The sequence below is a fragment of the Carettochelys insculpta genome, chromosome 1, assembly GCF_033958435.1.
Source record: "Carettochelys insculpta isolate YL-2023 chromosome 1, ASM3395843v1, whole genome shotgun sequence".
Lineage (NCBI taxonomy): Eukaryota > Metazoa > Chordata > Testudines > Carettochelyidae > Carettochelys > Carettochelys insculpta.
This window is the reverse complement of record NC_134137.1, coordinates 310,180,855-310,203,325: the sequence shown is the minus strand read 5'-3', so window position 1 is coordinate 310,203,325 and position 22,471 is coordinate 310,180,855. Positions and strand designations below refer to the sequence as shown.

Sequence of the window (22,471 nt, the reverse complement as noted above, 5' to 3'; positions counted from 1 at the left end):
CTCTACGTAGAAGTCCAGACTGTATAAGTATTTGTGGGATAGAGATCTTTTATTATATGGGCTTTGAATACAACAATGTAGAAGCTGTGAATACTTCAGAATTGTGCACATTTGATGACTATCTGTCCCAAAGGGGAAAACCAATATACAGGAGGTTGTTGAATTTCACACTTTGCTTTGCTTTGTGGGTGTAAAAAATTTCTGATACTTGCAGTGGAATGCACTTATAATCAGATCCCCACCCATTTAATACATGTAAGCACAGAACTCCTCTCGTGATAAATGCTATTATATTCTTCACTTACTAACAACCTCTAAACTATGGCTGTCCAACCTTTTGGCTTGCCTGCGCCACATTGAGTGAAGAGGAATTGTCTTGGGCTGCATATAAAATATATAATATAGTTAATGTATATAAATCACATAATAATGTTAAAAGTTTATGATCTTGTGGGGCCGCATTACTAGCTGTTACACGCGGCCTGTGGCCCGCGGGTTGGACATGCCTGCTCTAAACAGTTCTGGCATGTAGTCAGAAAAGTTGCCTTGCTGGTTTGGTCTGTGCACATTTGAAGCTAATTTTAAGGTGGTGGTAAGGATTTTGCTGTGCTTGCTGTGTCTCAACAAGTTTAAAATCTCACTCACATTTGAAAATATTACTACGCCCATGATTTCATGCTTAGATACCACCATCCTATCATTGTTGTTCTGTGAATTGGTAAGTAATATTGTCACCTATTAATTTTTGATTGTTCCATAATATGTCACCTAAGGCATTCATGATCCTTGGCCTCAAATTGTATGCTCAGTACCGAGCAGCCACAAAACTGACTGACTGGGAGTGCATGAAGCTGGTGGTGGCACAGATGTGGTGCCTAGCAAGTGGAGCAGGGATGGGGAATTCACTGCAAAAGATGGGGCACACAGCTCCTTCTCTGAAGGCAGAGAAGGAGAACTCATTGAAGAGGCAGTATGGTATACAAACTTATTGCAAGGAGAGCACAGAGTCCTCATTCTCACTAAGATATTAGGGAAAGCAAATGATCAGTGAGGGAGACACAGCCCCAGACATCACTTTCATAGAACAGAGGCTGGGAACCCAAGACGATATATAGTCAGTGCAAGAAAGGTTAGCAAACCTTTAGCTCTCACTGAAGGGATTGATGGAGGCACAAACTCCATGCTTAGTTGATGGTGGGGAAGGAAGTCACAAATTTGGCCCTGGAGCAGGATGAAACATCTCCCAGCTCTAGTCTCAAACAGGGGATAGGGCCAGAGCCCAAGCTGTAACTGATGGGAGAGAGCCACTGGCTTATGCTATGTCTACACTACATTATGAAGTCAATTTAAAGGCACTTAGCACAATTTTACAATGTAACTGTCTTCGCTGCAAATACCATTAGGTTGTTTTTAAGGGCACTAATGTTGACTTTCTTGCCCTGCCCCTCCCAGGTGGTGTAACATCAAATTGGAATTTAAAAGGTCGAATTAATGCTAGTGTGAAAACGGCGTTACTTTAAATAGATTTTATTGGCCTCCAGAAGCATCCCACAATACCCCACAGGTGTCCATTCTGGCCACTTTCACCTCTGTTGCTCTCCAGGTGCACAGGAAATAGGTAGCAGGAAGCCCTGGAATTTGAAATCATTTTCTTTCTGACCAGCATGGCTAGCACACCTCAGGAGCGTGCTCAGCAGTGATCACATCTAGACATCATGAGTTCTAAGGGTTCTAGTTCGGAGCAGCATTCTCAGGGTTGCAAAAGAGCCTCAACATGGAGATATTTAAGAGAAGATTCAATAGTCATCTGTCGGGGTGGTCTAGATCAGTGTTTCCCAAACTTAAAACATTTGTATACCCATCTGGGGACTTCACCCTCATCAGTGTACCCTTTGTTCCAGTGCTGTCACAGTGCTTATCTCCCAATTTGTAGTAATTTGTTTCCTGCCACGTGCCCCTTGAAATCCTGTCATGTACCACTGGTGGTACATGTAGCACACTCTGGGAAATGCTGGTCTAGATGGCACTTGGTCCTGCCTTGAATACAGGGGACTGGACTCAATGACTTCTCCAGGTCCCTTCCAGTTCTCATGTTCTAGGAGTCTCTGAATGCATTGCCTAGCTCTGCCAATAGAGACACACTATGTTGGCTTTCTGGACATTTATGGACATCCATCTTTGACTTTATAAAAATCCAGCAGTAACAAGTCGTCAATAAATTCGACTTTATTTCGTAGCATCATTGTAGCCTTGGTGTAAGTGCAGTGGGAGGAGCCCCCACCCACTGAGGAGCTCGTGGGGGAACAGTTTTACTGGGGTAAGCAGTCCCCACTGCTGCCAAGAGACTGGGAGGCCTGGCCATAGGGTTGGGGTGTCAGTTCCTGCTGTCACAGGGCTGGGGAGCCCAGGCCCGGTGTGTACTTGCGCGGAGGGGGGGGGCAGCCCCTGCTCTCAGGGCCTGGGCTCTGTGGGGGAGGTTACAGGCTGGGAACACAGGCTCGTGGCACGCAGTGACCTTGTCAGTCATGGGCCATGCGCTCCCTGGAGGGGTCAGTCCCCACTGCCAGCGGGTGGGGGCTGAGTACCGCGGCCACATGGAGCGCACCGCACGGTGGGCGGTACGTGGCGACTGCCCGGCCGGGCCCCGGCGGGGAGCGGGATCAGCTTCTGGGGTCACAGCGGCGCGCTGGCTGGGGGTGGAGGAGCTCGCGGGAGAGCGCTCGTTTCCGCCGGGCGGGGGCCGACGGGGAGGCGCGGCCAGCGGCGGCGCATGCACAGCTGCAGTTCCCAGCCTGCCGGAGGAGCCGCGCTCGCTCTGGCGCAGCCGGCGCCCGGAATGATTGTCAGCCCGCGGCCGGGGCAGGGGGCGAGGCCGGTGGACCCGCGCTGACGCCGCCTGGACACGCCGCCGCTGCTGCCCGCAGTAAGGCCGCAGCCCTGTGAGGGGAAGGGCCGCAGACCCGCCCCGCCCCGCCCCCTCCCTAAGGGGGAAGGCCCACAGAGCGGAGACCCCCACCCAAATCTCCGAGGTGGGGAAGAGCCCGCAGACTCGGCTCCCCACCACTCTCTAAGGGGGAAGGGCCCATGTACCCGACAGAGCCAAATCTCGGTGGGGGAGTCCCCCTGCAGACCTGCCCCCAACTCCTCCCTAAGGGGGCAGGGTCCACAGACCCGACAGCCACTCCTCCCTCCGGGGGCAGAGGGCTCCAGACAGGTCCTCTGCCCTGTTTGACTCTCCCGTCTTTGGCTGCGGGGAGGCAATGGGCTCAGTCCCCCTTGTGTGTGTTAGGAGAGATTCCCCCTTGCAGGGTGAGTTTTCAGGTGCTCCCCTGTTGGGAGACTGGGTGTTGCCAGCCCTGTGGGAGTGTAGGTGTCCTTAGTTGGGCAGTGATTTGAGGAACGGACCCCAGCGCTAGGGCCCAGCCACAGCCCCTGCCTCAAACTTTGTTTTTAACAAAAATGTTTCATTAATTTCCCATGTGTGTCTGATACTTTGTACTCTTCTCTCCTCTAGGTGATTGTCCTCTGAATTCCCATGCCATACCAACCGGAGGACTTCTACAAAGAATATGTCAAAATGATGATAAATATTGTTATTTTGAGCTTGCTTATTTGTATTTCATTATCTTTCTGGATTGTGTCCATGACAGCAAGTACCTACTATGGTAAGTTCATGACCAGCTTGCTTGGCTGAGTAAAACTGAGCCCTATGCTCAAGGTGATGGCTTGTCTGTTACTATGTGATAACTTTTCAACACTGACTGCAATCATCTTCAGACCTTTGAAGAATGTTTTATGGATTTTGATGAAAATGGAAATACTGATGGTGGAGACACAGAGCTCCTGGCGTATGGGTAGAGATCTGTCAGCCTCTGTGAGGTCTGAAGATCTACAGATAAAGCACTACTGATGGCAGCCTTCATGGGCCTCTCATATAAGGGGCAAAGTCTGTGTGTCTGTCTGTTGGACTACTCCTAAACATTAAAAAATGGAACCACCAACTTCAGTGGGCAGGTTCCTTTTATTAGCAGTTAGAGCAAAATAAGCGGTTGATTGTGCTAGGAAAATTGCTTCTCAGAAAACCAAACAAAAAATAGAGAAAATCACCAGGCAAGTGAAAGGGGCTAGCTGTACACCCACAAATCTGGGACTGCTCCAGCCCTGAGCCTCCCACCCCACTGGTGCCCTTTTGGGAAGGCTTCAGCGCCCCCTCCCTTGCAAGTCAAAGGGCACACTGCTAGCTGTTCCCCTTCATCAGGGAGGGAGGCAAAAGTGAACAGTTGGCTGCACTCCTCACTCTGGCTGGGGAGCGCTGGGGGGCAGTTGAACCTGGACATGCACCCCTTACCTGGCTGTGCCTGTTGGAGCTGCATCGGCCATGGGGAGGCATTTCTCACTTGTTCCCAAGCTTGTTGTAGTGAGAGAGGGCTAGAGTAGTCCTCTGTTCTGGAGAAGCCTTCCTACTGAACCCTGCATGCCCAGGCCCACCCCAGAGCAATGATTCAAATAAAGCATGTGCATTTCACTTTATTTTTTTGAAAACCAAAAATGAATTAAGAACCTGAGCAACACTGGGTAAATTTTGTAGTATCTTTATATTATCCTTAGCCACATGCATGAACTCTGAGTAATGATATATTTAGTAAATTCAACTGAACAGTTTATTACATGGGAATTTTCTTATATTTTCTTTTGAGAAAATAAAAAGCCTTGCAAATTTAAATCCAATTGTTATGCACAGTGCCCATACAGGTTTGTATAGAAATTTTGTGTTAGCTGATGCAGAAAACAGTAGGCATTTTTAAAGTGTCTTAGGTATGCCCAAGTGGAGTTCTCCTGTGTAGTATAGGAGATCCATAGCAACAAGACTGCCCTCCTGTCATCTCCTTCTTTGCACTCTAGTACCAAAGAAGGAGTATTTATGTCTTGTGAGCTTTTTTTGCGTATCTTAAAGACAATTTATTGAGATTCCCTTTGAGACCTTTTCTGAATAGGCTTATTCATAAGCTCTTTTGTTTTCCATTTAAACCAATTTTTACCACTCCCCCAAAATGCTTTTACAGAACTATTACTCGTTGTTTTCCAATTTTCACCCTGCTGTAATACCATTTAAGTCTATAAAATAACTTGTTTTATTAAGAAAATATAATATATTTTATGAGATATATGTAGTATGATAGTATGTTAGTCTGCGTGTGCAAAGCTGCCTGTTATGGTAGGGCCGATTATTAGTCAATACGCACAAACAAAAATGCATACTCACAAGCGCTGAAGTGTGTGGACATTTGAATGTATTGATGAATCTCACACCAGCCACATATGTGTTTAAAGCTGTTAGCAGATAATGATTTAAAGAGCTGACATGCTAAAATGAGACAATCACCTAATCAAATCTAGTCCCCAAGACTGACAACTGAGTGAATGCTGAAAGAAATTGAACCAAGATGAGCCAAAAAAATCGGATGAACCCAGAACAGGATTGCTTCTAATTAAACCTTATTGAAAAGAGGTAAAACAGAAATTTGGAGTAGTGCTCTGTTTTGGCACATCTAAATCAATGCTTAAGGTTTGAAAACTAGAAGAAAATGTTATTGGAAACCAAATAGACTGTAGCCCTTTTTGTTTAAAACCTAGCAAATGAAAAGTGTTTATAGGGACGAAGATGAAAAGTACACTTGATGGAATGCACATTTTTAAAAAATTATTAATAAAAATTAAACTGGAAAAAAATTAACAATCCACTTTTTTAAGAAATCTGAAATAAATGAATTTTTGCCTATTGGCGTGACCTGCCTATGACTTTTACTAAATGTACACAGGGCAATATCTTAACTTTAGTCATGATGCTGCAAGGAGGATCTCTTGGGCAAACTCCTATGTCCATGCAGTGGTTCTTGCAGGACTGAGACCTAAACTGAAAATGCCAAGTTTTGATGTGTAAAATTATAAACATTGTATTTGAAAAATAATTTTTATCCATTGGCTTCAGTGCTATAAATTGGAAATTATGACAACTAAGCTATTAATGTTGTTTTTAATTAAAGTATGCATGATATGTTGCTTAGATATTTAGCCTCATATTTGTAGTGCAGAGTCACTGCAAGTTGGAGGTATCTAAAATGACCTTAACAGTGTAGAAAAGCATAATTTCAATTTGTTGAGCCTGTGGGTAGACTTAGTTATTTTTCTGGAAATGAATTTGTTGCTCATTTAAGAGGAAGCCATGTAGTTTTGGTTACGGTAAATATATTTTGAGGCAAATCTGTTCATTCTTAACCATGAAATTGCTGTGGATTACTTCATAGTTTCACACTACCTTAGCAACAGGCATGGGGGATGAGGGGAATAACTGAGCTCCTGGCTTCTGCCACTGCTAAGTGCGGTAGCAAAAGGGGTTGCAGCTCTGGGCAACACTAAGGGCTGGCTGAGGGAGGGGTGTGCCATGGTACAGATGGCGCTGAGGGCTCGCTGGCTGCACTTCTACCCAAGACCATGCCCCTTCCAGTAGCATGGCACTGCCCCTTGCACTTTGCTCAGAGGCCTGGCAATTCTGTTGGAACCTCTGAGCAACAAGATTCCCTATCATACTTAGTATTAAAAAAAAAAAAAAAAAAAAAGTCAGTAATAAGAAAATATGAAGGCTGCTAATCTAGTAGCCTTCTCAGATGATGTATGCTGACTGAAAATCCTGGGTTCTATAGGTAAATACTGTTAATGGATTCAGTTTAAATAAAGTACTTCCAGACACTGTAGCAAAATACATTTAGGTGAAGGGGTACAAGTAGATCCCTTTTGTTAGTAAACTGGTTAATATTAGTCTGCTGTGGTCAGTGATTTGAATATTTTGAAAAATTAGCTTTATTTATACTTTTCATGTATAGAGGTGCTGGTTATTGATGGTACTATTCCCCCCCCCATATAGCATTTTTCTTTTGCGTTGATAAAGGTAATGTATCAGTGTTACACACTAATTGATCTGTTAGACTAAAAGTAATTTTTGTGCTACTTTTATGTCCAAGAGAAGAGTAGACATTTAAGATTTCTTAACAGGTGTGATTGCCTGGAATTAATGCTAATATGAAGAAATAACAAAATTAAGCAATGGAATATTCTGTACTAGAAGGTTTACCTGGTGCTCATGTCCTTCAGGGAAGGGGCTGTGAAGTGCTGGAGTCAGGGTTGGAGGGTGAGGAGGGGCTGAGGGCAGGTGACTGGTTTGGTGGTCGGGGGGTACAAGAGTCAGGGTTTGGGGTTGAGGAGGGCTCAGGGCAGGGTGTGTGTGATGAGTTCAAGTTGAGAAGGGGTTCAGGGCAGTGGTCTCTCTGTGCGTGGGGGAGGATGCAGGAATCAGTGTTGTGGGGTAAGGAGGGGCTCAGGGCAGGGGTTTGGAGTTGTGTGGGATGTAGAAGCGGGTGGGAACTGGGCAGCAGTTCCTCAGGGCTGGCCACGGTAGGGGCCACTCTGATGGGGTGAGAGCTCCCTGGGCTGGGCTGGGCTGGGCTGGGCTGTCCAGGTGGCAGGCACGAAGCTTACCTCAATCCCTGTCCCCTGCTGACCTAATTATGGTATAGCTGCCTATGTCCCCATTGCTAAACCCCCCTGCTTGCTGTCATTACACAGTATAACTCCCTGGTAGCAGCTCTCTCCCTTTCTGTGTTATGAAAAACAGTCATATTCCAGGTGAATCCCATTGTCTTGGCACAACAAAACCCTTTCCTTGCTTTAAGTTATGATAAGAAGCTGCATACCAAATTTGGTGATCCTAGCTCTTGGCAGACAGACTTGCTCACAGATAAAAACTCTCAACTATATAGGAGATTAATGTTTGTGATGGGGCAGAGGTAAAATTATGTCCGAAAGGTTGAGTAGTAATGTTTGCTTAATTTAATATAGGAGGTTTTGATCTGAAAAGGTAAAGTGAAAGGAAGTGCATCATTGTTGATTAAAAGAAAAGCAAACAAACAAAAATCTTCATGTACTAGTCAACTTGAAGTATAAATAAATCAAAGTGCCAGGAAAGCCCCATTGCCTTTCTTGTCAATAGAAATATTTGCAATAAGGATAAGGAGAATGCATTTCTTAACATAGAAGGGAAGAGGAGACCTGGTTATGGGAACTTTCAAATGCGATTTTGTGATCATCTGTAACACAATTTTGATGGGAAAAAATGGACAAATATCTCAAAATCCCTGGAGTAAGCAATAGCCAGGGACTGCAAGTAGTGATTTAAAACTTAAAATAAAGATAACATTCTGGGTAGACTTGCTTAAAAAGGCTTAGATGTTTATTATTCCTATTTATAAAAATAATTAGAACATCCATAACTGCAAAAGGATAAAAAATAAGGAATTTAAACCCTCATGCTTCAGAACAGACACAACTATTAACTGACAAGGTTGAAACTTCCTATTGAGGGAGATTATCTTGTAATATGCAATATCCTTTGAAGCATCTGATATCGGCTGCTGTTAACAACAAGATAGTGGACTAGATCCTGACTGGCAAATCCTGTTCCTGTCTCAATGAACACATTGTTATTTTTCATATATACATTTTGAGAACTTTCATTATCGGTTTGTCTACACTAGCTCCCTACTTCGAAGGGAGCCTGGTAAGTAGGGTATCGGGAGATTATTAATGAAGTGCTGCGGTGTATATTCAGCACTTCATTAAGCTAATTCTCCCCCTGCAGCAACTTCGAAGTGCCAGCTCGCATGTAGCCATGGCTAACCTGCTGGTACTTTGAAGTGCCTTCAAAGTCCCTTTACTCCTCAAAATTTTTCCCAAGCACTTCCAAGTACTGTCGGGTTAGCCGCAGCTACACACAAGCCGGCACTTTGAAGTTTAACACTTGGAAGTTGTCTCAGGGGAGAATTAGCTTAATGAAGTGCTGCATATGCACCTGAGCACTTCAGTAGTAATCTCCCGACACCCTACTTACCATGCTCCCTTCGAAGTAGGGAGCTAGTGTAGACACAGCCTATGTGTTCTCTGTGCCTCCACTATTTGAGAAGGAGTGGCTCCAACAGAACAATCAGTATCTTTAAAATTTGTTTTTATGTCATCTGAACTATTACATTTATGAACTTTTTAAAAAATATAATGGAGAATACAGATATACTCAATTCATGCAAAATAAATACTTGCACTGTAAAATGATAAAATTAAGGCTTTTCCCCCAGGGGCCACCATTTTTGAATGCACCTCCCCACACTCCCCCGTGCACGTGTGGCTCCAGCTGGGAGGCATGTGGCTCATTCATTCCTGGCATAGCACCTGTGGCTCCATGCCGGGAGCCGTGCGGTTCCTGTTGCCACGGCACCTACGGCCTGGTCTGCTCCTGGAGCAGCCCCAGTGGCCTGGCGTGGTGGTTGCATGGCCCCAATGTGGTTATATAAAGTATTTTGTTAAAACTTCTTCATTATTTCTAGAGAGCCTATGTAAATATAATATACTGGAAAAAGTTCTATCTATTAGAATATTTATTCAAGTACAGTCCTGCCAACTCTGCGTAAAAGTAATAAAAATAATATTTTGAAAATTGTTTTATAGCCTTTATATTATTTACTTAACGTTAAGAAAAAGATCCCATATGTCATTTGTGTCATCATGTATTTGCTGTAAAATAATAATTACCTCAGTCATTCTACCAAAATTAGAATCAGGCTTCAGTTAGTTTTATATTTTTATTTTTAATTTGTTAGTAATTTCCTTTTAGGAATTTAAAAATTATGTAACTTTCCTACAGTTTGTTTCTTTTTCTGATTGGTTAAAGATTTTATTTTATTAATCTGAGTACTTTATAAGGACTAATTTATGTCAATGCTAAATAAAAGGGAAATAGAACTCTATGATGGTCCATTTTGATCTGTTCTAAAAGTGAGTTAGTTTTTTTTCTTCTGAAATCTAAAAGGGGCAAGGAAAATAAAACAAGTGTAGTCTGTTCATTCAGAATTTAAATACAAATTGGCAAAGATTTACCATTTTGATATGTAGACCATTCTCTAGTCTTTAGAAGGACAGTCTGTAGCATTTTATTTAATACTTGTTTTAATTGCTCAGGTACTTTACGGCCTATTTCTCCATGGCGTTGGCTTTTTTCAGTTGTGGTTCCACTAATAATTACTTCACGAGCCTTTAAGAAAAAAAGCTTGGATCACAGTGGTGCTCTAGGGGGTATGTATTTTATGGAAATATGAAGTGAACTTTTTAATATATAAGCTAATGTGCCTTTCTTAATTTTTACTTTTCCATGCACTTTTAAGGACTTCCTACTCCCAGTCTTATAATAATGTAAACATAGAAGTCTGAGCATAGAGTATTTGTCATGTCTTCATGTTGATTTAATGTTGTGTACCATTTCTTCTTGTTTTTGCAAGCATTTTTGTTTATACTACTGTAACTAAAACTCACTGTTAAATCAGTCTCATTGGCAGTATTAACTGTATATAGTAAAATTAGTTAATGCTTTAGTACAGTATACACATTTTATATCTGTTTTAGATGTTAAATAGACTACGAGATAACATACACCGTCATACATATGCGAATGAGATATTAGCACAACCATATTTCCTGAGGCCAAATACAGGACACCAGAGTAGGGGAAGCGGAGATGCGGTTCAGCTCCTTGTCTGCTGCTGTCAAACAAGTTCAGCTCCCTGGCCGGCCCATTCCAGGGGGCGCTGAAGCAGGGCTGCTGCCCCATGGGGGAGCTCCCCCATTGCAGGAATCGTTGCCCTGCAGAAGGGTCGGGGGTGGGGGGAGTTTGCTGGCTGCCCCATGCCATCAGGCTCTGGGAGCACAGCTGCTGCCTTGCAGGGAAGCTCCCTGGCTCCAGTGGAGGCTACCTTCTGGGGGCTGATGTTCTGCTGGGAAAGGCGGGTGGGTGCTCCCTGGATGTTGGGGGCAGCTGCAGTTTCCAGCTGGTCCGCACCTCTGGGCACTGGGAATGGAGCTGCTGCCCTGTGGGAGAGCTCCCCAGCTGCGGAGGCTCCCTAGCTGCCTCAGGGGCTTGGGGGGCTACATGGGAGGCAGACCTGCAGCTGGGATTGGGCTACATCCCCGTACCAGGCCCTGCTTAAAATCTTAGAGCTGGTGACAAACACACTACCCTACTCTCCAACATACCCTGTCTTACCCCTATGTCAGGGCCCCTGGCTTTCTTTGCTGATATTGCCTTTACTGGACAGTCAGTATGTGCTGTCTGGCCAGCTCTTGAATGATTTTACCTGCAGCTGCACTGACTTGGGGGAAGTGCAGCTCAGCAGCAGGAGTAAATATATGGATAATTAGCTCTTTCGTTTAAAAACAAAAACAAACAAAAAAAAGTCAGGATGCCTGCCTAAAGTACGCGCCTGTCCCAGTGAAAACGGGCCAGAGGGTCACCCTAAATAACATACACCAACTTACTCTGTCAAAACAAAAAGCAGTCAAGTAAACTATTTTGCTAGTCTTTAAAGTGCTACTTGACTGCTTTTTGTTTTGATAGTGTATAGACTAGCACGGCTTCGTCTCTCTCACTATTCAACTTACTCTGCTGTATCTGGAGTTGTCGTGGAAAGACTTATGGTTGCAGACTCTTTTCAACATTGCATAGAAATGTGAATGATACAAGTATGTGGAAGGAGGTTGCTGCAAACCTATTCCCTGGGGGGGGCTCTTATCTGCTTGATTGCTCAGTTATGTGGTACTGACCCAAACTGTTCTCTGTGGTTCCATTTGCCTGAAGCTTGGACAGTGCTGCTTTTTTGCCTTCCAAAAATAATAAGGAAAATGAGCTTCCTCTGTACATTAACCGAATGAGCTGTTTAAGATTGCTTTTCTTGAATAGATGGAGAGACACTAAGATACAGTAGTGTAGCATTACCAAACGCTGACCAGCTGGTCAGTTTCCCATTCTGCGAGTGTCAGGGAGCTGGGAATGAGGCAGCAGCCTGGCTTCCAGCTCTCCTCCACTTATAGAGCGGGGAATCTGACAAGGGCAGCAAGCTTGCTCAGTTTCCTGGCTCAAGCCAGCAACCAGGGACAGCCTGGCTCCCAGCACTCCTCCATTGCTTGGAGCCAGGAAACTAACCGGTGCTGGTGCCCTGCTCAGTTTCCCAGCTCTACAAGCAGAAGGTATTTGGGAGCCAGGCTGCTGCCTGGTACCCAGCTCCCTGCCACTCAGGAGACTGTGAAACTGCTCCTGTCAAGGACGGCAGCCTGGCTTGCAGCTGCTACCCTGACAGGAGCAGGAAACTGCTCCTGTTGGGGCAGCAAGAGTCAGGCTGCTGCCCCTGACAGGACTGGTTTCCCTGCTACTGTCAGGGACAGCAGCCTGACTCACGGCTGCCACCCCTGAAAGGAGTGGCAGTCATGTTAACCTGAGACACGTGCAACTTGATGGTGTATATCCTGAGGGTTTACTGTGGTGGTGGGAAACATGACAATATCTCTCTGTCTGCTCTCTGCCCAAAATATTAAAATACCCTGGACAGGGTATATCCTGTAGATGTCATTTGGCCTCTTTGTTTAATTTGCTTTCATTCTTGCATAGATGAGTATTACTGTTCCCTGGCAATACCATGATTGTTTCAGAAACCACATACTGTCCAAAATATTAAGTGGAAGATTCAGAAATATTAAAGAAATATATCAAAGCAAAGAAGGACAAAATTTTTTTTCATTCAAAATGGTTGGCTCTTTTAAAGTTGTGAATACCCTTTTAATGCACTACAGTAATGATATAGCTAATAGTCCAGTTATTTTACTGGAGGCTTATCATGAAGGAGTAATTGATCATTTTTGAGACTCCAAAATAATTTCCTATTGGTTGTTTTTGGAAGATGATTGTGTGAACTAACTTGCTTGATATTTTTTCTCACCTTTTTTAGGATTAGTGGTTGGGTTTATCCTTACAGTTGCAAATTACAGCTTCTTCACTGCCCTGTTCATGTTTTTTCTTACTTCTTCAAGACTTACTAAATGGAAAGAAGATGTAAAGAAGCATATAGATTCAGAATTTAAAGAAGGTAAACACAGTGAAACTATTTTGTCAAACAATCTCTAAAGGTTTTTTCCTGATACTTTTGAGAGTTAGAGAAGGTACATACTGCAGTGACTCTCAACCTTTCCAGACTACTCCACCCTTTTTAGGAGTCTAATCTGTCTGGCACACCTCCATGTTTCATTAAAAAGTACCTGATTATGAAATCAGGCATAAAAATTCAAATGTCACAGCACATTGTTGCTGAAAAAATGCTTACTGCCTCATTTCTACCGTATAATTGTGGTAAATCAGTTGGAATATAAATATTTGCACTTTGATTTCAGTGTATAGTAGATTGAGTACTATAAACAAGTAATTGTATAAAATTTTAATTTGGATTGACTCTGCCAGTGCTTTTTATGTAGCCTGTTGTAAAACTAGGCAGTTACCATACCTATTGGAAGATATACTTGTACATGGACAGAATAGAAAACACTCTGGCTGGGTCTACACTTCCCTCAACTTTGAAGGGGGCATGTTAATCAGGTTGATGGGAGATTACTAATGAAGTGCTGTGGTGAATATGCAGCACTTCATTAGGCTAATTCTCCCCCTTGGCAACTTCAAAGCTGCAAAAGTAGCCTTGGAGACTTTGAAGTCCCTTGGACTTGGAAGTAGCCTGGGCACTTCAAAGTGCCCATGGCTAAACACATGCCGCCGCTTCCAGGTTTGAAGCTTGGAAGTTGATGCAGTGGAGAATTAACCTAATGAAGTGCTGCATATTCACGGCAGCACTTCATTAGTAATCTCCTGTCACCCTGATTAACATGGCCCTTTCAAAGTGGAGGCAAGTGTAGACAAGCCCTCTGTGAAGCATTGTCATCCTCTTTCTCCTCAACCTGGACTAGAGGAAAGGTGCTTGCCAGTAGTTCATTTAATAGTAGTAAACTAAAAATCCTGTTTGTTTTGAGATGTTCATGTTGGTTTTTAGGTTGTGTGTGATTTTTGCTTTTGATACTTTATAATGTGGCTGACTCAAATATTTCTACTGCAGATGAAAATATTCAATTTTTTGTTTTGTTTTACTCCAGGTGGGCAGAGAAATTGGGTACAAGTTTTCTGTAATGGTGGTGTCCCTACAGAGTTGGCTCTTCTGTATATGATAGAAAATGGACCAGGTGAAATTGCCATAGATTTTTCCAAGCACTACACTGCATCATGGATGTGTTTATCCCTTTTGGGAGCTTTGGCCTGCTCTGCCGGTGATACATGGGCTTCAGAAATTGGTAGCGTCTGGAGTAAAAGTGAGCCAAGGTTAATAACAACCTGGGAAAAGGTTCCAGTAGGTGAGCGCTTACTGACTGACACATTTTTGTCTTTATACTACATCACTTCTTTCTGGGACTCTTTAACATAATCATGTCCATAAAAAGAATAAGTCAAATTCTTCTAGTACAAATTATTCTTCTATGAGCAAATAATTTATTTTATTTTATTTATTTATTTTGTTCCACCTCTAGCACTAAAAAAAATTTGGAAAATATCTTCTGTGTGGTTCAAATGGATGCTATTTTTAAGCTTTTTCTCACCAAAATGGGGTGGGGGGAAGGTTTTGTTTGACCTGAAACTTTTTTTTGCGGGGGAGGGGTCATTTTTAGGTGTGTTTAACCCTTTTTATTGTAAAAAAAAAATGTAAATTACAAAATAAGAGGGTCAAAATAGGCTAAGTAATCTGTTTTGACTTTTTAAAAAGGAATTCCAACTTTTTCATCCAAAACTATTTATCTGATTTTGTGACTAGTTTCAGTGCCATGAAAATACATTTTTTCTGGCAAATGTACTACACTGAAAAACTTCACATAGTTACAATTAGATAAATTCCTGTGAGTTTAAAACCCTTACAGAATCTGAGACTGCTTGTTTTTACTGTCATTAATGTGGTCATTTTGCAGTAGATGTAATTTAAAGGATGGTAATTGTCATCTGCCCTGTTTTTAAGATTAAAAAGGAAAGAGGAAAAGCGTTTAAATTTAAGCATGGGTAAGATTTGAAATCACTAGCAGAATGTGTTTTAAATGTGAAGATTAAACAAAATGCATTTTTAAAGCAAATAGTCAATTTACTGCTTTGCTGTTGTATCAACACGGTGGTTCATAGTCTTTGTCTCCTGTAACAAATGATATTGCTAACTCTTAAAGCAATGCTTAGTATTGACTTTCCTTGAAGCAAATCTAGATCCCTGAATTTGAGAGTTGGTGATTTGTAATATTGTAAGTTGAAGTTGACTTGTAAAATCTTGTGAGAACTTTTTGTGAGAACTTGCAAGAACAAAATCTTCCCTCCGTTTTTTTTAAACCATTTATACTTACTTTCAAATGTTAAACATATTACATTTTTAGATAATTTCTTTTAAATATCTTTTTAGCAGAACATGTCTTGGTGAACTACTCCTGAAAGTCTGAATGGTAGATGTGCTATCTGAATAGAGTTATGTGTACCTGTTGGGAGGATATCTTTATCTTCCTCTTTCTCTTCCCCTGAAATTCAAGTGTCTAAATAATACTGAAACTTTGGTTTCTTTCTTTCCAATTTTGATTAATATTAATTTAACTTACTGTTTTTTAAAAGTGTCTGGATTAATAACCACAGAGACTGAAATTATTATTGAAGTAATAGTTCTTAGGCAGGAGCTTTGCAGGTTAAGCATCAGTTTTGACAAGGTGTTGGCCACTCCTGGAAATTTTAAGGAAACAAAGGCTACGTCTACAATACAATATAAATTTGATTTTATTAAAATTGATTTTTATAATGCTTGGTTTTATAAATTCAAATTTGAGTATTCTCAGCTCCCCACAAAGTCAAGTTAGTGCTGCCACGCTGAATTGCCAAACATCAACTCTTGCAGTCCTGTCCCACGGTTCCCTCAGCCCCATAGCATTCGGGGATTTTACGCTGGTGCATTATGCGGGGGGAAATGCCTGCAAATGGTTGTGGATATGTGATGTCATCTTCCCATATTACATTGCCCTCGTTCCCTTCCTGTGGAAAGCAAACTGCCATTTTTTCAGAATGAAAGAAAAGTAAGGCTAAGGAAAACCAAACAGGCTGTCAGAAGGTGAATGCACCACGTAAACTGGTTGCTCAGCTGCTTTTCCCCTGTTGAAAGAACACCTACAGATACGACATTTACATTATCAGCCAAGTAGTGTGCCAGGCAGGGGACTGTCATACTGCCCTGGGCTCTCCCAGGCGACTGTGCCATCTCAGCCCCTTTCCCCCCCTTGAAACAAGAAGCACCCTCCCTGAAAATATTACAGGAACAGATTACAGCTTGTGATATCCGGCCACCCCCACAGTCTGTGAGGGGTGTTGGGTGGGTGAGGGAATTGGTTGAAGGGCCAGTTGACACGATCCCTTCAGTGAGTTGCTGTTGGGGGGTGGTCAGCCCCAAATGCGTAGGACTGTGGGACCAGCCTCTCCTACAGTTTGTAAGGGGTGTCATGGGGTTGGTGAGTGAATTGGTTGATGGGCTGGTTGACATGGACCCTTCATCAGCTTGCTCAGGGGTGGGGCAGCCCCGAATGCCTGTGGCTGTGGGAGCTGGCCCTCCCACAGTCTGTAAGGGGTGTTGTGGGGGTGCCGGATATCACAAGCTGTAATCTGTTATCTGACAATATCCAGCTCCCAAAATCTTTGCTGCAGGAGGAGACTTCCCTCTGGTGACAGGCAGCCCTCGAAAATCTTTGCTACGGGTGGAGAGACTTCTCCCTTGGCACCAGGCAGCCACCGAAATCTTTGCCATATGACACCTCCCCCCAGCAACAGCCAGCCCCCAGAAATCTTTCCCGTCTTTGGAGCCCTAATCACACACAAGTGAGGACATGGTGCTGTCTGGCAGCATGGTCTGCACTGTGCCACAGGTACCTGCTTTCACTGGGTTGGTGGCTAGCCATGTAATGTGGTTGGGCACGGGAAAGACCCCAACTGTGTGGCGCCTGTGGGGGAAGGGAAGCTGCGCCTGTGCAAATGTGAACCACAGAAAAGAAGTTTCTTGGCTTCTCATAGAAGCACGACCCTCACAGCCTAGCTGCCACATGGTGCAGTGGGGCAGGGGCTGGTGCCAGCTCTAAAAACGAAAAAAAAAAAAAATCTTGGCCTCTCCTACTATATCATGTGCATGGAAGAAGCCACCACTCCATGGGCTTCCTGGTGCTGAATTCTAATTTGTGTGCTTCCTGTTACCCAATTCCTGCATAGCCAGAGAGCAGTGGAGATGGAAGCGGCCAGAGCAGACAACCATGGGGCATTGTGAGATACATACGGAACACCTCAGGAAGTTAATAAAGTTTATTTAAAGAAATGACATTTCCACAGTAACCTTAATTTGACCTTCTAAACTTGAACGTGATGTTATAACACCCTCAAAGTGAGTCAACATAGCAACAACCTTAGCGCTCCCTAAAATCGACCTAGTGTGTTTACAGTGAAGACAGTGATATTGTAAAATTGAGCTAAGGCCGCAAAATCAACTTTACCATGTAGTATAGATGTATACAAATGGTAGTATAATAGAGCTTCTGAGAGTCAGAGTATAGTTCTGTCATCACTCTCAAGTAAACCATTAAAGCCAATTAATACATCTTCTGAAATGGTTTATAACTACTCCGTTTTGTTTGGTTTTAGGTACTCATGGAGGTGTTACATTAGTGGGCCTAATCTCAAGTCTTGGTGGTGGCATGCTAGTAGGTGTGGCTTACTTCATTAGTCAACTTGTTTTTGTGAGTGATCTGGACATATCTGCTCCACAGTGGCCCATTGTTGTGTTTAGTGCAATGGCTGGTTTATTGGGATCGATTATTGACTCGTATTTAGGAGCAACAATGCAATACACCGGTAAGAAGCGTTCTGTGTATTTTTCTGATTAGCTTAAAAGCTCTCTTTTAACTTCAGAAAGTCTGGGGAGAACACTCTGAAAATGGGGAAAGATTGGAGGTATTACCTCCATGGTCACGGTGGGAGGTAAGTGGAATTATGGAGATCAGAAAGAAGGTAATGGCATAAGCAATTTATCTTCATCCTTATCCTCATCCATCTTCATTCTTCTCCCCACAGAGACATAGTAAAGTTAGGGCTGGCTCATCCCACCTTACCAGCATGGAATGATACATTACTTTTTAAATAGTCGCATTGATTTGAATGGGATTATTGTAGAGTCACTAACTACTTGTGACCAAGGATGGCAGAATCTGGCCTTTGTGTGGTGCATTTGAATTTTTATTGGGACTCTTACTAAAGAGTTGGTATGGGGAACAGAAGGTGTTTTTCTCCTTCCCAGGGAAATGTTGGTAGGGGTTTGGCAAGTTGTCCAGAAAATAAACACAAGGTTTGGCTTTTTTTTAGCTAGTGTTAAGATAAGTTAAGTTACCTGAGCATGAAGTTAATGACTCTCTGACCTCATTCATATTAGTCTTTGGTATTGAATGCTGCCATCTATTTGGTTTCCAAACGGGCTTCTTTCTTTTTTTCTTTTTCTTTAAACGTGTGTTTATTTTTTAACATCCAGGTGTTAGGAGATCTTCAAAAGCTACAAAGAGATATACTAGCATATATTGTACTGGTCTGGTTTGAGGTGCTTCTTCCTTCTCCTCTCTTTTCCTCCACACACAAGTATTTCACATGTCAGTTTTCTAGATATGTATATTTCTCCTCGAACGCAAAACACTGGAGTGGCAGGGAGAACTCTGTGACAGTTACTGAAAAACAATGTTAAAACACTGCTGCCACAATGGTAGAAAGCAGCTAGGCTGGTGGAGGGAAAGTCAAGCAGATAGCTAGTAACTGCTGTGGTTTTGAAAGTGCCCCTAGTTCAAGGTGTGAATGTCACCTCGGGCTTTACTAGTTGAAGTTGGAGAATAGGGATTGATTTTAAAAGTCCTTTAGGTCAAGAGAAGGGACTTGGCAGCGTAAGCACACTCGTGACAAATTCAATCTAATGCTGACTATGTAGACCTAAGCTTGTAGTGTAGATGAGCTCTAAGGCCACATCTACACTTCTGGTATGATCTTTGATGCCATGGTCAATCTTTCGGAGTTTGATTAGGTGCGCCTGGTAAGGACTCACTAAATCATACTTACAGGGCGCCTGCATTGATGTTGATACTCTTCTTCCTTGTAGATGATTGATTCCACAGCCATGTACTAAACATATATAGGCAGTCATGCACATATGAGATTTTGATAGTGGGTTTCCTGTCAACTATAATAGCATTGTAAATGTATCTTTTGTTTACTGCTTTCCTCAGGTTATGACAAACGTATTGGCATGGTTGTCAGCCACCAAACAGAAGACTCAAAGCACGTATCTGGAAAACCTATTCTGGACAACAACGCTGTGAACCTCTTTTCTTCTGTAGTCATTGCTTTGCTACTTCCTCGTGTGGCATGGGGTTTCTGGCCAAGAGGGTGAAACTTCTCTTTTCATTCATAGTTCAAATGCACTTAATATGAATCAAAGATTTCTTCCAAAAGCACTGTTTGTACCTTGCTTGAGGGAGGGAGTTCTGTGCACTCCTTTCAGAGCCAGAAGGATTCCTCATCTTAACTTCCTTAAGTTTTATGGAGCAGAAACCATCTTTTGGAGGAATGAGGACCAAATGTTGCTCTGCTAATAATCCATGAGTGTTACTCCTTAATTGGACACAGATTGCTACTAAGGAACAAATAATTTTCCCTTCGGAAGCTGCATGCTTGAACTTCAAATAATTTCCAGCCGGTCACAGAAGGGGGAAGTGAGAGAATCCAACTTGAAATCAAATTTGGACCTGCCATACACCCTAGGTGTTCACCAAGCCCCACACAAAGTACTGTTTTTTTCTATAGTATAGATCATTGTGGTATTGACAAATCACTGAATTCTAGTTTGGCATACATTTCTCATTGTCTGCTACAATATTACAGGGTTTATGGAAGTTCATGGCAGTCTTTAAAAAATTTGTTTTTTAATACGCATTGTTGTTTATTCCATGTTGTATTACTTTTTTTTTCCATGCTTTTGGTGATGGGTAAGAAAAAGTGATGCTGTAACATAATGCCTGAGGCATATGACTATATTTAAAATCATAATTAACCTTTTTCCAATAAGCAAAACCGTTCTCTGCCCTTGTTTTCTGAAAGTTGTTTTTTTATTAAATAGGAATATGTAGCTTACATAAGCATACTATTACATACTATTACATACTATTTATCAGATTATTGACATCTAAAAGAAAAGAATACTTTTTTCAATTCAGAATTAATTGTTTAAAAGATGTAACTTGTTCTGTAACTGTGGAGTTATTTTTCAATAGCCTGAGTTTAATAGTAATAATGTTCAAGTGGTGGTCTTCATGGTTTTTGTCAGTAATACTTCTTTGTGCTTGTTTTATTAATTACCACTCACTGAAGATGTTAAGGTGTTAGGGCCTTTATTGTTGATCTGTTAGAGTTTTCACTTCTGTCTTTAAATGACAGGCTAAAATTTCAATTAACAATTTAGTAGTTATTATATAGGATCAGATCCTTTAACTGGAATGCATGAGTGGTTCTTTGTGGCCATGTGGAGACTTTTACATCTGGATCCATTTGTAGTATCTGCACCAAAAGGAAATTCTTCAGGTTTGAGAGCGACTACCAGTTCCAATGATACTCCTAGTTTTAAGTATAGGAAAATTGGCAGAACCTTTTAAAACAGAATAAATTAAACTGCATCTAAAGTGCACTGCATCTTAATATTTATGTTGAAGAGCACTGTAAAATGAGACATATATGTCTTTATTAATTATACTTAATTTAACAGTAAATAAACCTTTGTTTCTTTATATATAGTTGAGATTTTGTGCTAACACATTTTTGATTTTATTAATGCCATTAGATATTAGAAAAATGCTCTTAGAAAAAAGTAGATAATGGTGAGTTCGATAAGAGAGTGAAAACATACAAATACTTTGAGAGGGTTTTGTTTTTCATTTAAATTTCCTTTGATATATTATGTAGCAGAAATCAAAGGTATCTTTTGAGGAATAAAGGAGGCTTTTGGCCAAGTTTCCATTGCAATCTAATATAGATCCCAAGACTCAAGCACCATGCAACATTAAACATAGAAAAGCATTCCAGTATGAAATGCCCTGATTGCTGTTAAAGTAGTGAAGTTTTAAATGAGGAGTTTTGCATCTATCAAGTAAGGGGAAAATATGCAAAAGAGCAGAGTATTGGCAGTGGTTGCAGAGCTGGACCAATATTGAGTGTGTTTGAATTTCCTACCATTACGTCTTTGGTGTGCATAATGGTATTTAAAGAATGATCCTTGCCTGTTCTTTGGCATTAGTTCTGGACAGCATACCCTTACCCTGGACAAAGATACTCTTAAATTGAACAAAACATAGTGTTGATTATGTTGACTTTTATTTTTTATTATACATAATAGCTGTGCAGAAAGGATGTTCCTAATGAGAAGAGGAGTAATATAAGGAAATTGTATGTGACTTAGTGCCTATAAACTAGTATATGTCACTAAGAGCAGTTATTGGGACCTGAGAGAAGCTGTTGGAATGTTATCACTTGAAATCCTTAGAACATGTCTGGGTAGACAAAGAGAAAACAGATGAAAGTAAAAGGGTAAGTGTTAAAAGGGAAACAGGCAAGATAAGCAGAGTAAGATATTAATAGAAATGAACCTTAGGGCACATAGCATTTTTCCATTATAAGCAAATTACATTATACTTTGTGTTAAAAATTTGAAGATTCATGTTCTCTCCATGCCTCTATGTGGATTGGTATTAGAAATTAGTTCATGCCTGTAAATTAAGATGTGACGTTAACCTGGCACTACTTTTTTTTCTTTCCCCCTCCCTGAAACAGCATGAAAATTCACAGATCATCTCTGTGATACTTTGATCAGATTTCCTTAAGGTGAAAAATTCCAGCTGGAAATCAGTTGAGATGTGTCTGTATGGTTTTGTAGATTGGGTATGCTCAAGAAAATGACTGTATTTCATTATAAAGATGAAGTAATTTTTCTTAATAAACACAAGGCAATCAGCTTTTGTGTGTTAAATCTCATCTCTGTCTGGAAAAGCTTTGACCTCATGTGGTTGGTATCTCAGTCTGAAATATTTTTAAGGATGCAACAATGGAATCGTTTATTTACAGAATTCAGATTCTTGGTTATACTAATTTACTAAGTCTGGGTCTATACTCAACGTGGAAGATTGAATGCTTAGGTTCAATCTTCTGGGATGCTGTTTCACACATGTGCGAAATGGTACATTTCTGGGTCAATGTCCAGCCCAGAATTCCTTGCAAGCCATAAGGATTATGGAATACCGAGGGGAGGAGCACTTCTGTCGGCATTCTGCAGTGGTGACAGGGACAAATATTGACAGCTGCTAATTGACTTTTGGTACCCAATTGGTGTACCTAAAATTGCCTAGCATGCAAGGTAAGTGTAGACCTAACCGAAGTGTC

At 41.8% G+C, this 22,471-nt stretch overlaps 1 protein-coding gene across 2 annotated transcripts; it reads left to right on the top strand.

Annotated features, from left to right (window-relative positions):
• The first annotated feature begins 2,764 nt into the window (after nucleotides 1–2,764).
• Nucleotides 2,765–22,041, top strand: TMEM19 (transmembrane protein 19). Of its 2 annotated transcripts, none has more exons than XM_075012820.1 (7): nucleotides 2,765–2,923; nucleotides 3,515–3,665; nucleotides 10,063–10,176; nucleotides 12,876–13,013; nucleotides 14,062–14,316; nucleotides 17,654–17,863; nucleotides 19,273–22,041. In XM_075012820.1, the coding sequence occupies exons 2-7, from the start codon at nucleotides 3,536–3,538 to the stop codon at nucleotides 19,434–19,436; spliced, it is 1,011 nt and encodes a 336-aa protein (XP_074868921.1). In that variant the 5' UTR covers nucleotides 2,765–2,923; nucleotides 3,515–3,535; the 3' UTR covers nucleotides 19,437–22,041. The 2 variants fall into 2 exon arrangements, with proteins under 2 accessions (XP_074868921.1, XP_074868930.1); XM_075012829.1 differs by lacking the exon at nucleotides 2,765–2,923 and adding an exon at nucleotides 3,291–3,309.
• Nucleotides 22,042–22,471: the final 430 nt, after the last annotated feature.